General features: G+C 37.1%; 2 protein-coding genes across 6 annotated transcripts in view; both read right to left on the bottom strand.

The window, feature by feature from the left end:
- dok7a (docking protein 7a) overlaps positions 1-5,729 on the bottom strand; it is a 34,353-nt gene extending 28,624 nt beyond the window's left edge. For all 4 annotated transcript variants that reach the window (XM_082151777.1, XM_082151778.1, XM_082151779.1 and 1 more), the window contains exons 1-4: positions 5,623-5,729; positions 5,487-5,532; positions 3,128-3,343; positions 883-1,083 (exon numbers count right to left, since the gene is read on the bottom strand). In XM_082151777.1, the coding sequence (XP_082007903.1) occupies positions 883-1,083; positions 3,128-3,343; positions 5,487-5,532; positions 5,623-5,676 (517 nt within the window). In that variant the 5' untranslated portion in view covers positions 5,677-5,729. The remainder of the gene's footprint in view (positions 1-882; positions 1,084-3,127; positions 3,344-5,486; positions 5,533-5,622) is intronic.
- An 866-nt stretch (positions 5,730-6,595) lies between these two features.
- Positions 6,596-14,592, bottom strand: part of hgfac (HGF activator) — a 34,780-nt gene continuing 26,783 nt past the window's right edge. For both annotated transcript variants that reach the window (XM_082152048.1, XM_082152049.1), the window contains exons 12-14: positions 14,149-14,289; positions 8,258-8,400; positions 6,596-7,025 (exon numbers count right to left, since the gene is read on the bottom strand). In XM_082152048.1, coding sequence (XP_082008174.1) covers positions 6,801-7,025; positions 8,258-8,400; positions 14,149-14,289 — 509 coding nt within the window. In that variant the 3' untranslated portion in view covers positions 6,596-6,800. The remainder of the gene's footprint in view (positions 7,026-8,257; positions 8,401-14,148; positions 14,290-14,592) is intronic.

The following is a 14,592-nucleotide window of genomic DNA, read 5'->3' as shown; positions in this document are numbered from 1 at the left end:
AGCTCTTAAAGCCTTATCTCTTATCAAAAGGCTCAACGCGACCGCAGACTTTGATGAACACTGCTGGCAGCAGCGACGTCTGTGTCCGTACCATTCTTATCAATGACAGCGTAACCTCGTATCTCCCTGCTCCCAAGTCATAAATCTCGTATCTCCGATTAAACATGATTTTAGGGAAATGTTGTGTTAATGTTGGTATACAACAGTATATGATAGCAATATAAGGTATAATACCAACTTTAACGATACAATGTTTAATAACTAAAAAAATATGCAGTTTTTTTAATTTCCTGAAAAATAATGGTTTTGGAGATACGAGGATTCCGCCCGACAGCAACGTTATGTATCCTCAGAATTAAATGTAGCCATAGTCCACCAGACAAGTGAAAACGACCTGGATGACAGACTGAACAAATCATATTATTATATATTAAATTACAGCCATCTAAACTCCTCAAAGCCAGATGACTAGGCTATTTCACCATTTAATTTCACAGAATCAAATGCAGCCAAAAAACAACCAGACAAGTGAACATGGTCTGGATGATAGGCTGAACATACTACATTAACATAGACATCCAAATCATCACTGGTCCACTCTGGGCAGCAACAATACGGGTGTTAAGGTTTAAGAGGCTTAGACACCGTAACTCCCACAGATGTGAGAAAGACAGTGAAGGTGGACTCATCAGAGAACAATACATGTTTCACATTGACCAAACACCAACATTGGCACCACTTAAAAAAACACAATGAAATCAAACTTTACTTGTCACAAAGCAATGGACCATGATAACTAACCAAACCTTGATTCCTTGATATTACATTTTATTAAAAAGCTGAAAATAATGAGCCTTTTCATTGTTATATCGACATACTCACAGTAACCACAACGTGTTCCTCCCTCAAACACAAAGCCGTTGTTGACCGGCCCGTATCGCCGCAGGTCCAGCAGATTCCAGTGACCAATGATGACAGCCGGAAGGTCTTTAGCGATGACCAAGACATTGTTGCATAAATGCAGAGTCGCCGCTCCGCTTTCCAATTTAGTGCCGGGCAGCACAGAGACACTGAAACTGTGGACTGACAGAAGAGAAAACTTGATTTTCCTGTACCAATCATTCAGATACAATAAACAATAAACTGGAACTGAAGGAAAAGTACAGTAAGTGGTGTAATCCTGTGCAAAACTCACAATATGTTAAGAGTGTGGTTCCCAAGGTGTTATAGGTGGTGGCTATGTGACTTCTAAGTACTAGTTTCTAAATAATTCTGGGTGGTTGCTTGGGCATTGCAATGTGGTTACTTGGGTGTTCTGGATGGTTGATAGGTGGTTACTAAGGTATTTTGTGCGGTTGATATGTGATTACTAAGGTATTCTGTGTGGTTTCAAGGGCGTTGCTAGGTGGTTTCTAGGACATTCTGGGTCGTTGCTAGTAGCTTACTAAGATATTCTGTGTGATTTCAAAGGCGTTGCTAAGTGGTTTCTAGGATGTTCTGTGTGGTTGTTAGTTGGTTACTAAGGTATTTTGTTGGATGCAAGGGCATTGCCAGGTGGTTACTAGGGTGTTCTGGGTGACTTCTGGTTGTTAGGGCGTTGCTAGGTGCATTCTAATGTATTTTGGGTGGTTTCTAGGGTATTGCAAGGGAGTTGCTAGGACACTGATAGGTGGTTACTGAGTTATTTTGGGTGTTTGCTAGGACAAGGTGGTTTCTAAGGCATTGCCAGGTGGTTGCTAGTTGACAGCTATAATTGTCTAGGTGGTTGCTAGAGTATTTAGGGTGGTTGATAGGTGGTTACTGATATTCTGGTTGTTTGCAAAAGCATTGCTGGTTTCTATGGAATTGCAAGGTGCTTGTTAACTTAGGCCAGGGTGTTCTGGGTGGTTGACAGATGGTTGCTAGGTGTGTTCTGGGTAGTTTATAAAGTATTCTAGGTGGTTTCTACAGCATTGCAAGATTGTTGCTAGGGTGTTCTGGGTAGTTTTTAGGGCATTGGTGGTTTCTGAAGTATTCTGGGTGCTTGCAAGTTCAGGACTCTATGATATTCTGGTCTCTAAATACAGCCTGGGTCACTTTTTTAATGTATTTTAGCTTTATTTATACTCATAGTTTTATTATTCATTTATATTCATCAAGTGAAAATCATGAGTCTTAGAAAATTCGTAGTTCAGGGTTTGTTTCAATCTATAATCCAACATATGAAAGATAGTACATGTGGGTTACACCTTGCCTTAACAAACAGCACTCACTAGAAAGCTCTGGTAAGTGTTCCTGATGCTAGGAATGTCACAATCTTACTTTGGTCTATGCAGTAAATCCCATCTAGTAACAGCTTCTCTTTGTCTGTGTGTGTAAAATGTGATGAGGGAATTTAGGCAGGGTTAAACCTGTTAGCAGTAACTTTGAAACAGATTTATGAGGGTCTGCAAATAAAAAAGCAGCTACACACACAAACAGACACACACAGCTGACTGCATCACATGCCTGCTCACAACTACAAAGAGTTCAAGCACATACACAACAATCATGTCAATCAATCAAATGTCTTTGGGTAGCTGATGCATAATGCGGCTTGATGTTGGTATCAACATGAAAACGTAGTTAAAATGTACATGAATGTGGAAAAGTATATGCTTTAAATGATCTAACTGGTCAAGTGTCTCACTATATCGCCTACCTCAATATAAATGGTCCTGCGTCTGTGTGGCAAATGATTTAAAAAAATAATTGTATTCATTTATAATTATAAATATAATTATAACATAACACTAACAAGACACCCTAGTCTTCAGTGTCACATGAACCTTCAGAAATATGTTGATTTGGTGAATTTTATACTATTACAGTAATGTTATATTAAAATTAAGTAGAATTATTCCATGTAGTCTCCGAATCGATATGAGCTCATTAAGCAGCATATGTTAAAAATATTTAGATTTAATAAAAAATAAATAGATTTAATGTTAAACATTTAGCAACTACCTAAAATTATAAAACGATTTGACTAAACTACCACTTTACCATGGAAACAGATACAGATAGCGGTGAGCTATTATCTCATCGGTCATTGTGTTGGCCAACACATGTAAGTGACTGTTTTATGGGTTAAATGTTGAACTCTGACCTTCCCCGAGGCAGTAGCGCAGTCGCAGGTCCCAGCTCTGCAGCGCCTCCCTGCTGTCGAAGCCGAGCACGGCGGTTTGACTGAGACACAGGATTGAGAGGATGAAGGGAACGCCGTCAGCGCTGACACACGTCTCCAGACCGCAGATGTGCTCCAGCGTCACGCTGCTCCTGTCCTTCACACCGCGCTCCTTATACACGTACAGCACCAAACAATCTGACACACACAAACACACATTAGCTTTCATAAAGGACGTTTAAAGACATTTATTAACCTTGACATACAGTCAAGAAGGTCTGAAACGTCCACTTGACATTGATGACAAAGACATGACTATCATTTAGTGGAAAAGTTTTCAAATATAGTCATATTTTAACATAACACTGCTTATTGTAGAAATAATAAGAAAAAAATCATCGACTTTAAATCCATACTTACCTTCTAAATAATTTTTTTAAGAGTTTCATCACTTTAATGGATATTTTTCGGTGTGTTTTATGAGGACATTTGTCTTAGGCTATTTAAGCTGTCGATGATTTACTTTATGCCCCTAGAAAATTTTAAGTGAATTTTAATTTAGAAATGAAAAAACATAATAGAATAGAAAAGGTATGTCACTGTATGTATGAAATGCATTTTGATGTATTAATAGATCCAAAAAAAAAAAAAAAAACGGTCCTGCCTTTGACCCAGCTACAGCCCTGATTTTTTGTTGTGGTTGTTGTTGTTTTTGAAAGAAAGTAATACTTTTATTCAGCAAGGATGCATTACATCGATCAAAATAAGCAGTAAAGACGTTTTTAATGTTACAAAAGATTTATATTTCAAATAAATGCTGTTCTTTTAACTTTCTATTCATCAAAGACTCCACAAAAATATGAAGCAGCACAACCGATTTCAACATTGATAATAAGCAGCAAATCAGCATGAATTGAAGACTGAAGTAATGTTGCTAAAAATTCAGCTTTGATCACAGGAATAAATTATATTTTTTAAAATATATTACATTAGAAAACAATTATTTTAAGAGAATTCTTTCAATAATATTTAAAAATCTTACTGACCCCAAACTTTTGAACGGTAGTGTAGTGTATAATGTGCCATTGTACCATTTATAGGTCTACTACAAACTGTAACCATATTTAAATGTGAATAAAGAGGTAGAGGTGCATTTCCAAAAAACAATTCTTACATCCCCTGAAAGAAGTAGGTAGGTCAAACGTGATTCCTGCTACTACGAAAGCAAACAAACAAAACAACCTTTGGCATGTGACACACACACACACACACACACACACACACACACACACACACACACAGTGTGAACAGCTGTACAAACGTCTTTCCGCACACATTTCTGCTCTCACAGCTGATCTACTGCAAAAGAAAACTTCACTGCACCAATAAAACATTCGCAGCGACGGCAAGACATTTCACTGAAGCAAGAGTGCTGTTGTATAGTGAAACATTCCAGTGCGGTTATATGAGACTCCTGGAACGCAAATTAGTAAACCTGAATTAACAGTCGTGAAGTCTGTATGTATCCTACATTATATAGCCTATAATGCCCATATATATAGCATATGTATGATGTGCAAAAAAGACCAGCATAGGCTATTTCAAGTAAAAAACATTGATGTTCATCCATGCTCTCAGTGTAACATGCATGTAACTCACACACCTTATTATAGATTACAAACTCAAAAGTCAGCTTCATCCATGAACACTAACGTTCATAGTGTTTATCTTTCTGTATAGATCACAGTAAAACACAAGATAAACTCCTTTAGGTTGATCTCTAAGCTTCCAACAGAATATTAAGTATGGTAACAAACTAATGAATAGATGATTAGCCTATATTAAATGTTATTCTGTTCTATAGCACCATTACATTTGATCCTTTTTGGTTTTATTGTATTCTAACAAGTATTTCTAATATAATATGATGTTTACAATATTGCAATATTAACTTGTTGCCATATTATCACGGTAATATATTTGATAAATCTAAATCTATAATAAATCTATTTTGATACGATTTAATAAAAACTATACCATATGACTTAAAAGTAAACTAGAAATAAAGTAAACTAGGCAGCACCACAACGATAATCTGTTTTACAATAAATGCTTGTATAGGCTATTTACAGATTAACTGCAACAGCGTGATGACAATATACAGTAGCCTATGCGTATTATTTTCTTTCTGTTTGCTGGTTTATAGCTGTTGTCGTTGTGATAATGTTCCGTTTATTTTCATATATTAAAGTACATGTTACTTTTATGTAAAATCATATTTGTTAATTGTCGCCACTGTTGAGTTTGTGTGTCTGTGAAGTGTATGATCATGATAACTGACCTGCGACCGGTGAGGGTTTACGCAGAACCAGCCAGCGGCTCCTCCACTGCGAGAGAGAAGTCAAACCAAACCTTTACAGACAACCACTCATGAACAAATTATACACACATACAGCTCACGCGTGCGATTTCCATACTTTTTTGCCGTCTCTGATTTTTGCGGCTCCCTCTGCGATCACGGTATCACTCATCTTCCCCACATGACAGCTGCGCGTGCGCGCGCGCGCACAGCTCACTTTCAAAATAACGCCAGAGCGAGCGACCCGCTGCCTCAAGCACGCGCCCAAATAGGCCATATGTCAGGGGTCAGTCAAAGGTTACTGTGTCGGTACGGAACAATTATTTTAGGTCAAACATAATTAACCTTTACATGCATTTATCATGCAACCCTTACAAATGTGTTATGTAACAAATGTGACGTGGTAGCCTATCTAAAAGTAACTAATGAAACTACCTAAGATCTTAAATATGTGTCAGATCGGGTATAGTGTAGTCACATTTACAATCTGCACACATTTCTAAACAATACAAAAGGTACCCACTTTGGGTAATTTTTTTCACCCCACACTGAAAAAAAGAAAGAAAAAAAGACAAAATCAAAAGTAAACAAAGTAAAGAAAACTGAGGAACTGGCATGAAAACAATGTCAAAATGAAAAATAATAACTTTATAACTTGAAAATACAAATCTTTATGTCTTTTATTTTTGTGTTGAACTGATAATATTTAGGTGATGCATTTGGCCACTCCAGATGTGTCAGAATATTATAAAGGTCAACATAAAGACTTGTTTGAATGGAAGTCAGTGGAGAAAATACCTCAAAGCTTGAAGTTTATGATTCTAAAATATATTAGAATAAATTACAATACAAATTGATTGCTGCTATACTATGATTTAACAACAAACTGTTGCATTTCAACTTCATCTGTCTGTTCACTTTATGGTGGACGCGCAGATGCATATCTTGTCGATTTGATATCTATGTATTAACATCTATCATGACCTGGACATGTTCTTGATAGATAGTTTTAGAGCACGATCTAAAAACATTTGTAAAATACTTCATGCAGATTAAAAGACACATTACTTCACAGCAATCAACTTAATTTATTGATATACAAAAAAATAAAATGAAATATAATACATAACAAACTTATTACAGTGTGTACATGTCACAATATTGCTTGTTAATATAAATACAATAGCATTAATAACATATTATCTTTAAGTTCATTAGTATTACTCAGTAACATGAACACTGTAATGGAAAGTGTAAACTAATACATTAATAATAAAGTCACAGTTGATTTATGGGTTATCTTTTGCATTGATTCCCGATGCAAATGATTATCTTTGTTCTGTTAGCTGATGTTGTTTTTCTGGATCTTTTGATGACGCTGTTTATCCAGTCAGAATATTTGGGCACGAGGGTATAAACGCCTGGTTTTCCTGACCGTCCACATCCGTCCCCCCAACTGATGATGCCGTAAAGGAAACTCACGCCGTCACACTCACATGCTAAAGGACCGCCGGAGTCTCCCTAAAAAAAATTACATCACACACATTAAAAAAGATACATATGGCTAATTTTTCAATGGTTTTTAATTGCTTCAATGCAAAATGGTTTCTGTCACCCTACTCAGCAAAAATCATCAAATCTTTTTTTACTCAATGTCAACCATTAGCAAAAACTGTGCCACCTACAATGAGGTCTCATTAGATAATGCATTATCTAACATTAATGCATTATCTAACATTAACTAACAAGAACTATGCATTACATTAGTTATTGTTAACATCAGTAAATAAAAATATACAGATGTACATTGCAGTTCATGCTCATTAAAGGGATAGTTTACCCAAAAATGGAAATGATGTCATCATTTACTCACCCTCAAGTTGTTCCTAACCTGTATACATTTATTTGTTCTGCTGAACACAAAAGAAGATATTTGGAAGAATGTTGGTAACCATACAGATCTCAGGTCCCATTGACAACCATTATAGTAGGAAAAATACTATGGTAGTGAATGGGGCACGAGATCTGCTTGGTTGCAAACATTCTTCCAAATATCTCCCTTTGTGTTCAGCAGAACAAAGAAATGTATACAGGTTAGGAACAACTTGAGGGTGAGTAAATGATGACATCATTTTTGGGAGAACTATCCCTTTAAAGGGATTTCATAAAAAAAATCAATAAAAAGTCTTTCGAAGATGAACAAAAGTCTCAAGGGTTAAGAACAACACAACACATTTTTTTTGGGGGGGGGGGGGGGGGGGGGCTAACCCTTTAATACATAACAGATAAGATTTTTTATTTTAGTAATAGTAACAGATACAACTTTTGATTTTAATAATAGTAAATTTTGAAATGAATATTAGCTAAGATTAATAAATGCTTTAGAGGTATTTTTATTATCTAATGTAACTTTACTGTAAAGTGTTACTTTAAAAACCTTGTATATCTACAGTCCAATTTGCAAGTTTACAAAATGTCAAATTTATGTTCAAAACAGCTCAATAATTGTAAAGTAATATTGATAAAGAATAAATAATATTGAATATTAGTCTAAAATAAAAAAAAGTAAAACATTTAGACGTGCTCAATCAATATCATTACCATGATCCATGCATATAAAATTCAAATCTGCAATCCAATATTTTTTTATTTATTTTTTTTAAAAACAAAAAAACATTGGTTTCTGAAAAAAAAGATACTTAGAAAAAAAGGGAAGATATATCATATTAGTGCTTGGTGATTTGGCGTCTTACCTGGCAGGCGTCCACACAGGAGTCACTCCCGGCACACAGCATCCCCGACCGGACCTCTGATCCATACACTTCTGGACTCGAACACTGGTCAAACGGAATAATCTTGACCACTCCCTCGATCAGGTTTGAATATGAGTTTGCCTCTAAACAAACACACTCAAGTTACTTTCAATTTTACTTTCAAATGGAAATCAAGTTTACAACCCTATTGGCAGATATTTTTTCTTGTTTTAAGCATAAATTCAGTTCATTCTGATGCATTTTTCAGAAAACAAGACAATATCTTGTCTTGAAAACAAGACAATACAGATGATCCAGAATGCTGCACCTCGTCTTGTCTTCAACGAGCCCAAGAGGGCCCACGTCACTCCTCTGTTCATCTCTCTGCACTGGCTACCTCTCGCTGCTTGCATCAAGTTCAAGGCACTGACGCTTGCTTACAGAACTATCACAGGCTCAGCTCCCTCCTACTTTCACTCACTCCTACGAGTCTACATCCCTACCAGACATCTACGATCGGTCAACGAGCGACGTCTCGTGGTTCCATCACAGAAAGCCACAAAATCACTTTCCAGAACATTCTCATTCACAGTTCCATGCTGGTGGAACGCTCTCCCCACCCTCATCCGGAATGCAGAATCCCTGACAACATTCAAAAGACAGCTGAAAACCAATCTCTTCCGTGAGCACTTAACCTTATAGAAAAAAAAAAAAAAAAAAAAAAAAAAAAAATTCCTTTCCCTTTGAAACATCACTTATCAGGCTTATGCTACTCTGAATAATACCTGAACTTCGTATTTTGAGCACTTCTTGCGTTGTTGTTGCTTTTGCCTCTTTATGATGACTCGCTGAATTTTGTCCTAATTTGTAAGTCGCTTTGGACAAAGGCGTCTGCTAAATGACTAAATGTAAATGTAAATGTAAATATCTTAAGCCATTTAGCTTCTCAAGACAAACATACTGAGTAAGAAAATCTTTTTTAACGGAGCTATCAGAATAACGCTGACCTCAAACAATCACAATGTGATACAGACATTATTTTACACACACACATACTGTATGCATCTATAATGACTTTATTCGACTTTACTGCTCTGCCATGACGTTCTAAGCTTGACGTCGACTAGTCGCTAATCATGGCCTATAGAGGGCGCGAAATCTTTTGATCAACTTTTACGCTCCAATTCCAACAGTTAAAGTTAAACATATCCACAATATGTTTAATTATACCATCTGGATGCTCAAAATTGATCAGTTGAATCAGAGACAATTTTTGAATGCACGTTTTAAACAGCTTGTACACATAAGTTAATCGCTGGTCTAAACTAAGGCTACGTTCACACTGCAGGGCTTAATGCTCAATTCCGATTTTTTGAAAAAATTCAATTTTTTTGCAAGGCCGTTCACATTTCCAATTAAATGCGACCTTTTGTGATCTCCTGTGTGAACGTGAAATGACCCAGAAGTGACCCGCATGCGCAGAAGAGTACTCAACGGTAAACGACGTCACTTGTTGTTTGCGGAAGTAGCTAAACTTTAACTGTGATTCTCTCACACACACACACGAGCGCGCGCAGCGACCGTTACACAAGAGCCAGACAGCAGCCGCTGACCTATCTAATATCAGATTCAGCACAAATAAGTTAACATAACGTATATATAATGGCCGTTATATAATTTTTTTATTTTTTTTTATTAACGGGCTTGTCGAGGTCGACCCGTTCGGCAGATTTACCTCAGCTCGACGAATATGCAGTCCGTTTTCAAACCGACGACTACTTCAATGCAGGATTATGACGTTTTTCGCGTATCAATGACGTGCGGGTCGGATAAATGCGACCTGGCCGTTCAGACTGAAGTCGCATTTGAAAAGATCGGATATGTATCGGATTTGGGACCACATACCAAAGTGGCCCGGGTCGCATTTGAAAAGATCGGATCTGTGTCGTTCAGACTGTCATGAAAAGATCAGATACAGGTCGCATAGGGGCAAAAAAATCGGAATTGGGTCGTTTCAGCCTGCAGTGTGAACGTAGCCTAATGCGCTGCTGCATTGTAACGCACACACAGACAGACAATAGCTCACACATCACGTGCAGATCGTGGGCACACAAAAAAATTCAGTAGCGCAGATATGTATTGTCAACAGTGTTGAAGGTAACTCATTACAAGTAACTTGAGTTACGTAACCAGATTACTTTTTCAAGTAACTAGTAAAGTAATGCATTACCTTTTCAATTTACTACAAAATATCCAAGTTACTTTTTCAAATAAGTAACGCTAATTACTTTTTCACATGTATTGACTGCCAGCTCTCCTGTCCCCGTGTTGAGAGAAATAAAGTGAGGAGGTGTTGTGTGCGCTGTGTAAACATGATGGTTATTTTAGTTCTAGACTACAGTGGGTACGGAAAGTATTCAGACCCCCTTACATTTTTCACTCTTTGTTATATTGCAGCCATTTGCTAAAATCATTTAAGTAATTTTTTTTCCCTCATTATTGTACACACAGCACCCCATATTGACAGAAAAACACAGAATTGTTGACATTTTTGCACATTTATTAAAAAAAGAAAAACTGAAATATCACATGGTCCTAAGTATTCAGACCCTTTGTTGTGACACTCATATATTTAACTCAGGTGCTGTCCATTTCTTCTGATCATCCTTGATATGGTTCTACACCTTCATTTGAGTCCAGCTGTGTTTGATTATACTGATTGGACTTGATTAGGAAAGCCACACACCTGTCTATATGAGACCTTACAGCTCACAGTGCATGTCAGAGCAAATGAGAATCATGAGGTCAAAGGAACTGCCTGAAGAGCTCAGAGACAGAATTGTGGCAAGGCACAGATCTGGCCAAGGTTACAAAAAAAATTCTGCTGCACTTAAGGTTCCTAAGAGCACAGTGGCCTCCATAATCCTTAAATGGAAGACGTTTGGTACGACCAGAACCCTTCCTAGAGCTGGCCGTCCGGCCAAACTGAGCTATCGGGGGAGAAGAGCCTTGGTGAGAGAGGTAAAGAAGAACCCAAAGATCACTGTGGCTGAGCTCCAGAGATGCAGTCGGGAGATGGGAGAAAGTTGTAGTAAGTCAACCATCACTGCAGCCATCCACCAGTCGGGGCTTTATGGCAGAGTGGCCCGACGGAAGCCTCTCCTCAGTGCAAGACACATGAAAGCACACCTGATGGACTCCAAGATGGTGATAAATAAGATTCTCTGGTCTGATGAGACCAAGATAGAACTTTTTGGCCTTAATTCTAAGCGGTATGTGTGGAGAAAACCAGGCACTGCTCATCATCACCTGTCTAATACAGTCTCAACAGTGAAGCATGGTGGTGGCAGCATCATGCTGTGGGGGTGTTTTTCAGATGCAGGGACAGGACGACTGGTTGCAATCGAGGGAAAGATGAATGCGGCCAAGTACAGGGATATCCTGGACGAAAACCTTCTCCAGAGTGCTCTGGACCTCAGACTGGGCCGAAGGTTCACCTTCCAACAAGACAATGACCCTATAAGCACACAGCTACTGTAAAATAACGAAGGAGTGGCTTCACAACAACTCCGTGACTGTTCTTGAATGGCCCAGCCAGAGCCCTGACTTAAACCCAATTGAGCATCTCTAGAGAGACCTGAAAATGGCTGTCCACCAACGTTTACCATCCAACCTGACAGAACTGGAGAGGATCTGCAAGGAGGAATGGCAGAGGATACCCAAATCCAGGTGTGAAAAACTTGTTGCATCTTTCCCAAAAAGACTCATGGCTGTATTAGATCAAAAGGGTGCTTCTAAATACTGAGCAAAGGGTCTGAATACTTAGGACCATGTGATATTTCAGTTTTTCTTTTTTAATAAATGGGCAAAAATGTCAACAATTCTGTGTTTTTCTGTCAATATGGGGTGCTGTGTGTACAATAATGAGGAAAAAAAAAAAGAACATAAATGATTTTAGCAAATGGCTGCAATATAACAAAGAGTGAAAAATGTAAGGGGGTCTGAATACTTTCCGTACCCACTGTAAATGTGAACATGCATTTACTCATCTCAATTGCACGAAAACATTCAGTATTCCTCAAAATGAATAAAAACAGTCAAATGCAATCTCAGAATTTTATGCAAACATTTTATAATTAACTATATTAAATTACACAAATATACTTTATGCATTTAATCTCACTTTATTAACCAATGTCTTTGCTGCTGACCTTCAATGATCTAATTCAACCATACTAATAAGCAAAAATTACTTTAGATTAGATTTAGAAATAAGAGTGTTGAACTTCCTTCGCCTGTATCCTATTGTTCTTTAATCCAGAATGGCAGTTTTGTTTGAGCAGCGCCCTCAACTGTACAGGAGTAAATATGCATTTCCTTCAGCGGTCAGCCTGAGGCTTATTTATTAAAATTTTGGTGTGAAAGGGCCTTAACATTTGCCAAAAATTTAACTTTTTTGTTGTTATTGGAAAACAAACAAGCAAGCCCATCCCAGGTGAGAAAAAGTAATGCAAAAGTAATGTAACGCAATTAGTTACTTTTTTGGGGAGTAACACAATATTGTAATGCATTACTTTTAAAAGTAACTTTATCCAATACTGATTGTCAACACTGTTCTGTGATTTATCAATAAAATAGCTTAGAAACTAAAAATGTCTAGCATATATTTATTAGTTACTAAAACACAAAGCTTCACTATTAGTAGATAAACGCTGCCAGGTAGAATTTATTCACATCGTTCTCTCACTAATGCATTCAAATAAATGTAATCGTTCTGATTTAGAACAAGCAAAAATCTGTGAGAAATATAACGATCCAAAGACAAAAGAACTGATCAAAAAAAGCTGTTATGTAAGAGCAATAGCCTTATGGGCAAGGCTGTGTCATATGCCATATCTGTGCACAAGGCAACCCGCGTTCGAGTCTCAGCTCGAGGTTCAGGCTTATTTATTCATTAATGATGTCACATCGATAGTCACTTTAATCAGATAAATGTAGACTTAAAAAAAAAAGCTTGTTCAACCGCTAATATATATATATATATATATATATATATATATATATATATATATATATATATATATATATACACACACTCTCTATATTGGCAAAATATTTGGGACATCTGCCTTTACATGCACACGAACTTTAATGACATCCCATTCCTGATCCGTAGGATTTAATATGGAGTTGGCCCACCCTTTGCAGCTACAACAGCTTCAAATGTTGACTGTGGAATATTTAGTTGTGAGGAAATTTCACGAATGGACTTATTGCACAGGTGGCAACCTATCACGTACCATGCTTGAATTCACTGAGCTCCTGAGGGCGACCCATTCTTTCACAAAGGTTTGAAGCTGCATGCCTAGGTGCTTGATTGTATACAACTGTGGCCATGGAAGTGATTGGAACACCTGAATTCAATGATTTGGAGGGGTGTCCCAATACATTTGGCAATATAGAGTATATGTATATACACATTATATACACACACACATTATATATACATATATATATATATATATATATATATATATAGTCAAGTCACATTGATTTATGTAGCGCTTTTTACGATACAGATTGTTTCAAAGCAGCTTTACGGAGATAACAGGAAAATAATAATGCACAAAAAAAAAACAAAACAAATTTTTTATATATATATATATATATTATTATATACTTTATATGTGTGTGTGTGTTTCAAAACACAGTGAGCTGCTGTTTTTGTCTACATATAATCAGCATCTTTAGCATCATCATATAAAATCATAATCTTTTAAAACAATTTATTTTATTTTTTTTAAACAAAAACATGATTCACATCTACAAAAACAAATAGTAAAATATATGAATACTAAAAATCTCTGTGAGACATTGTTAGTCATACTCACTCTCACTCATGTGACCCCAGCCCGAGATCTTACAGCAGAAGTGATCCGGGAACGTTGTGCCTTTCCCTGGCAGGCAGATCGGCCTGATGAACGGTGTTTTCTGAGCACAACGTCCGTTGACCTTCTTCAGCTTCAGTAAGACTATGAATTACACAGCTTTTATTACACACAAAACACATACACAACACAACACACAAATGCATACTATCCGAATTGCAACATCTTGGCAAGTTTTGCACAGGCAAAGGGCTTTCATAATCTTTTCTTTTCTTTTGGAAAATTCAAAAGATGAGTTTTATTTATGGTATTTTGGAGATAAGAATACTATTGAGAGAATAGGAAATGGTGAGATTGGGAAACAACACTTTTCAAACAGCACAAGTGCTGGTGAACAAGCGTGTTGGAGCGTGTCTGTGTCACACCAGCCCAAGTCTGCATCTGTAT

The sequence above is a fragment of the Leuciscus leuciscus genome (assembly GCF_965113295.1).
Source record: "Leuciscus leuciscus genome assembly, chromosome: 2".
NCBI lineage: Eukaryota > Metazoa > Chordata > Actinopteri > Cypriniformes > Leuciscidae > Leuciscus > Leuciscus leuciscus.
Note: the sequence above shows the minus strand (reverse complement) of the source record. Positions and strands in the feature narration are given on the sequence as shown.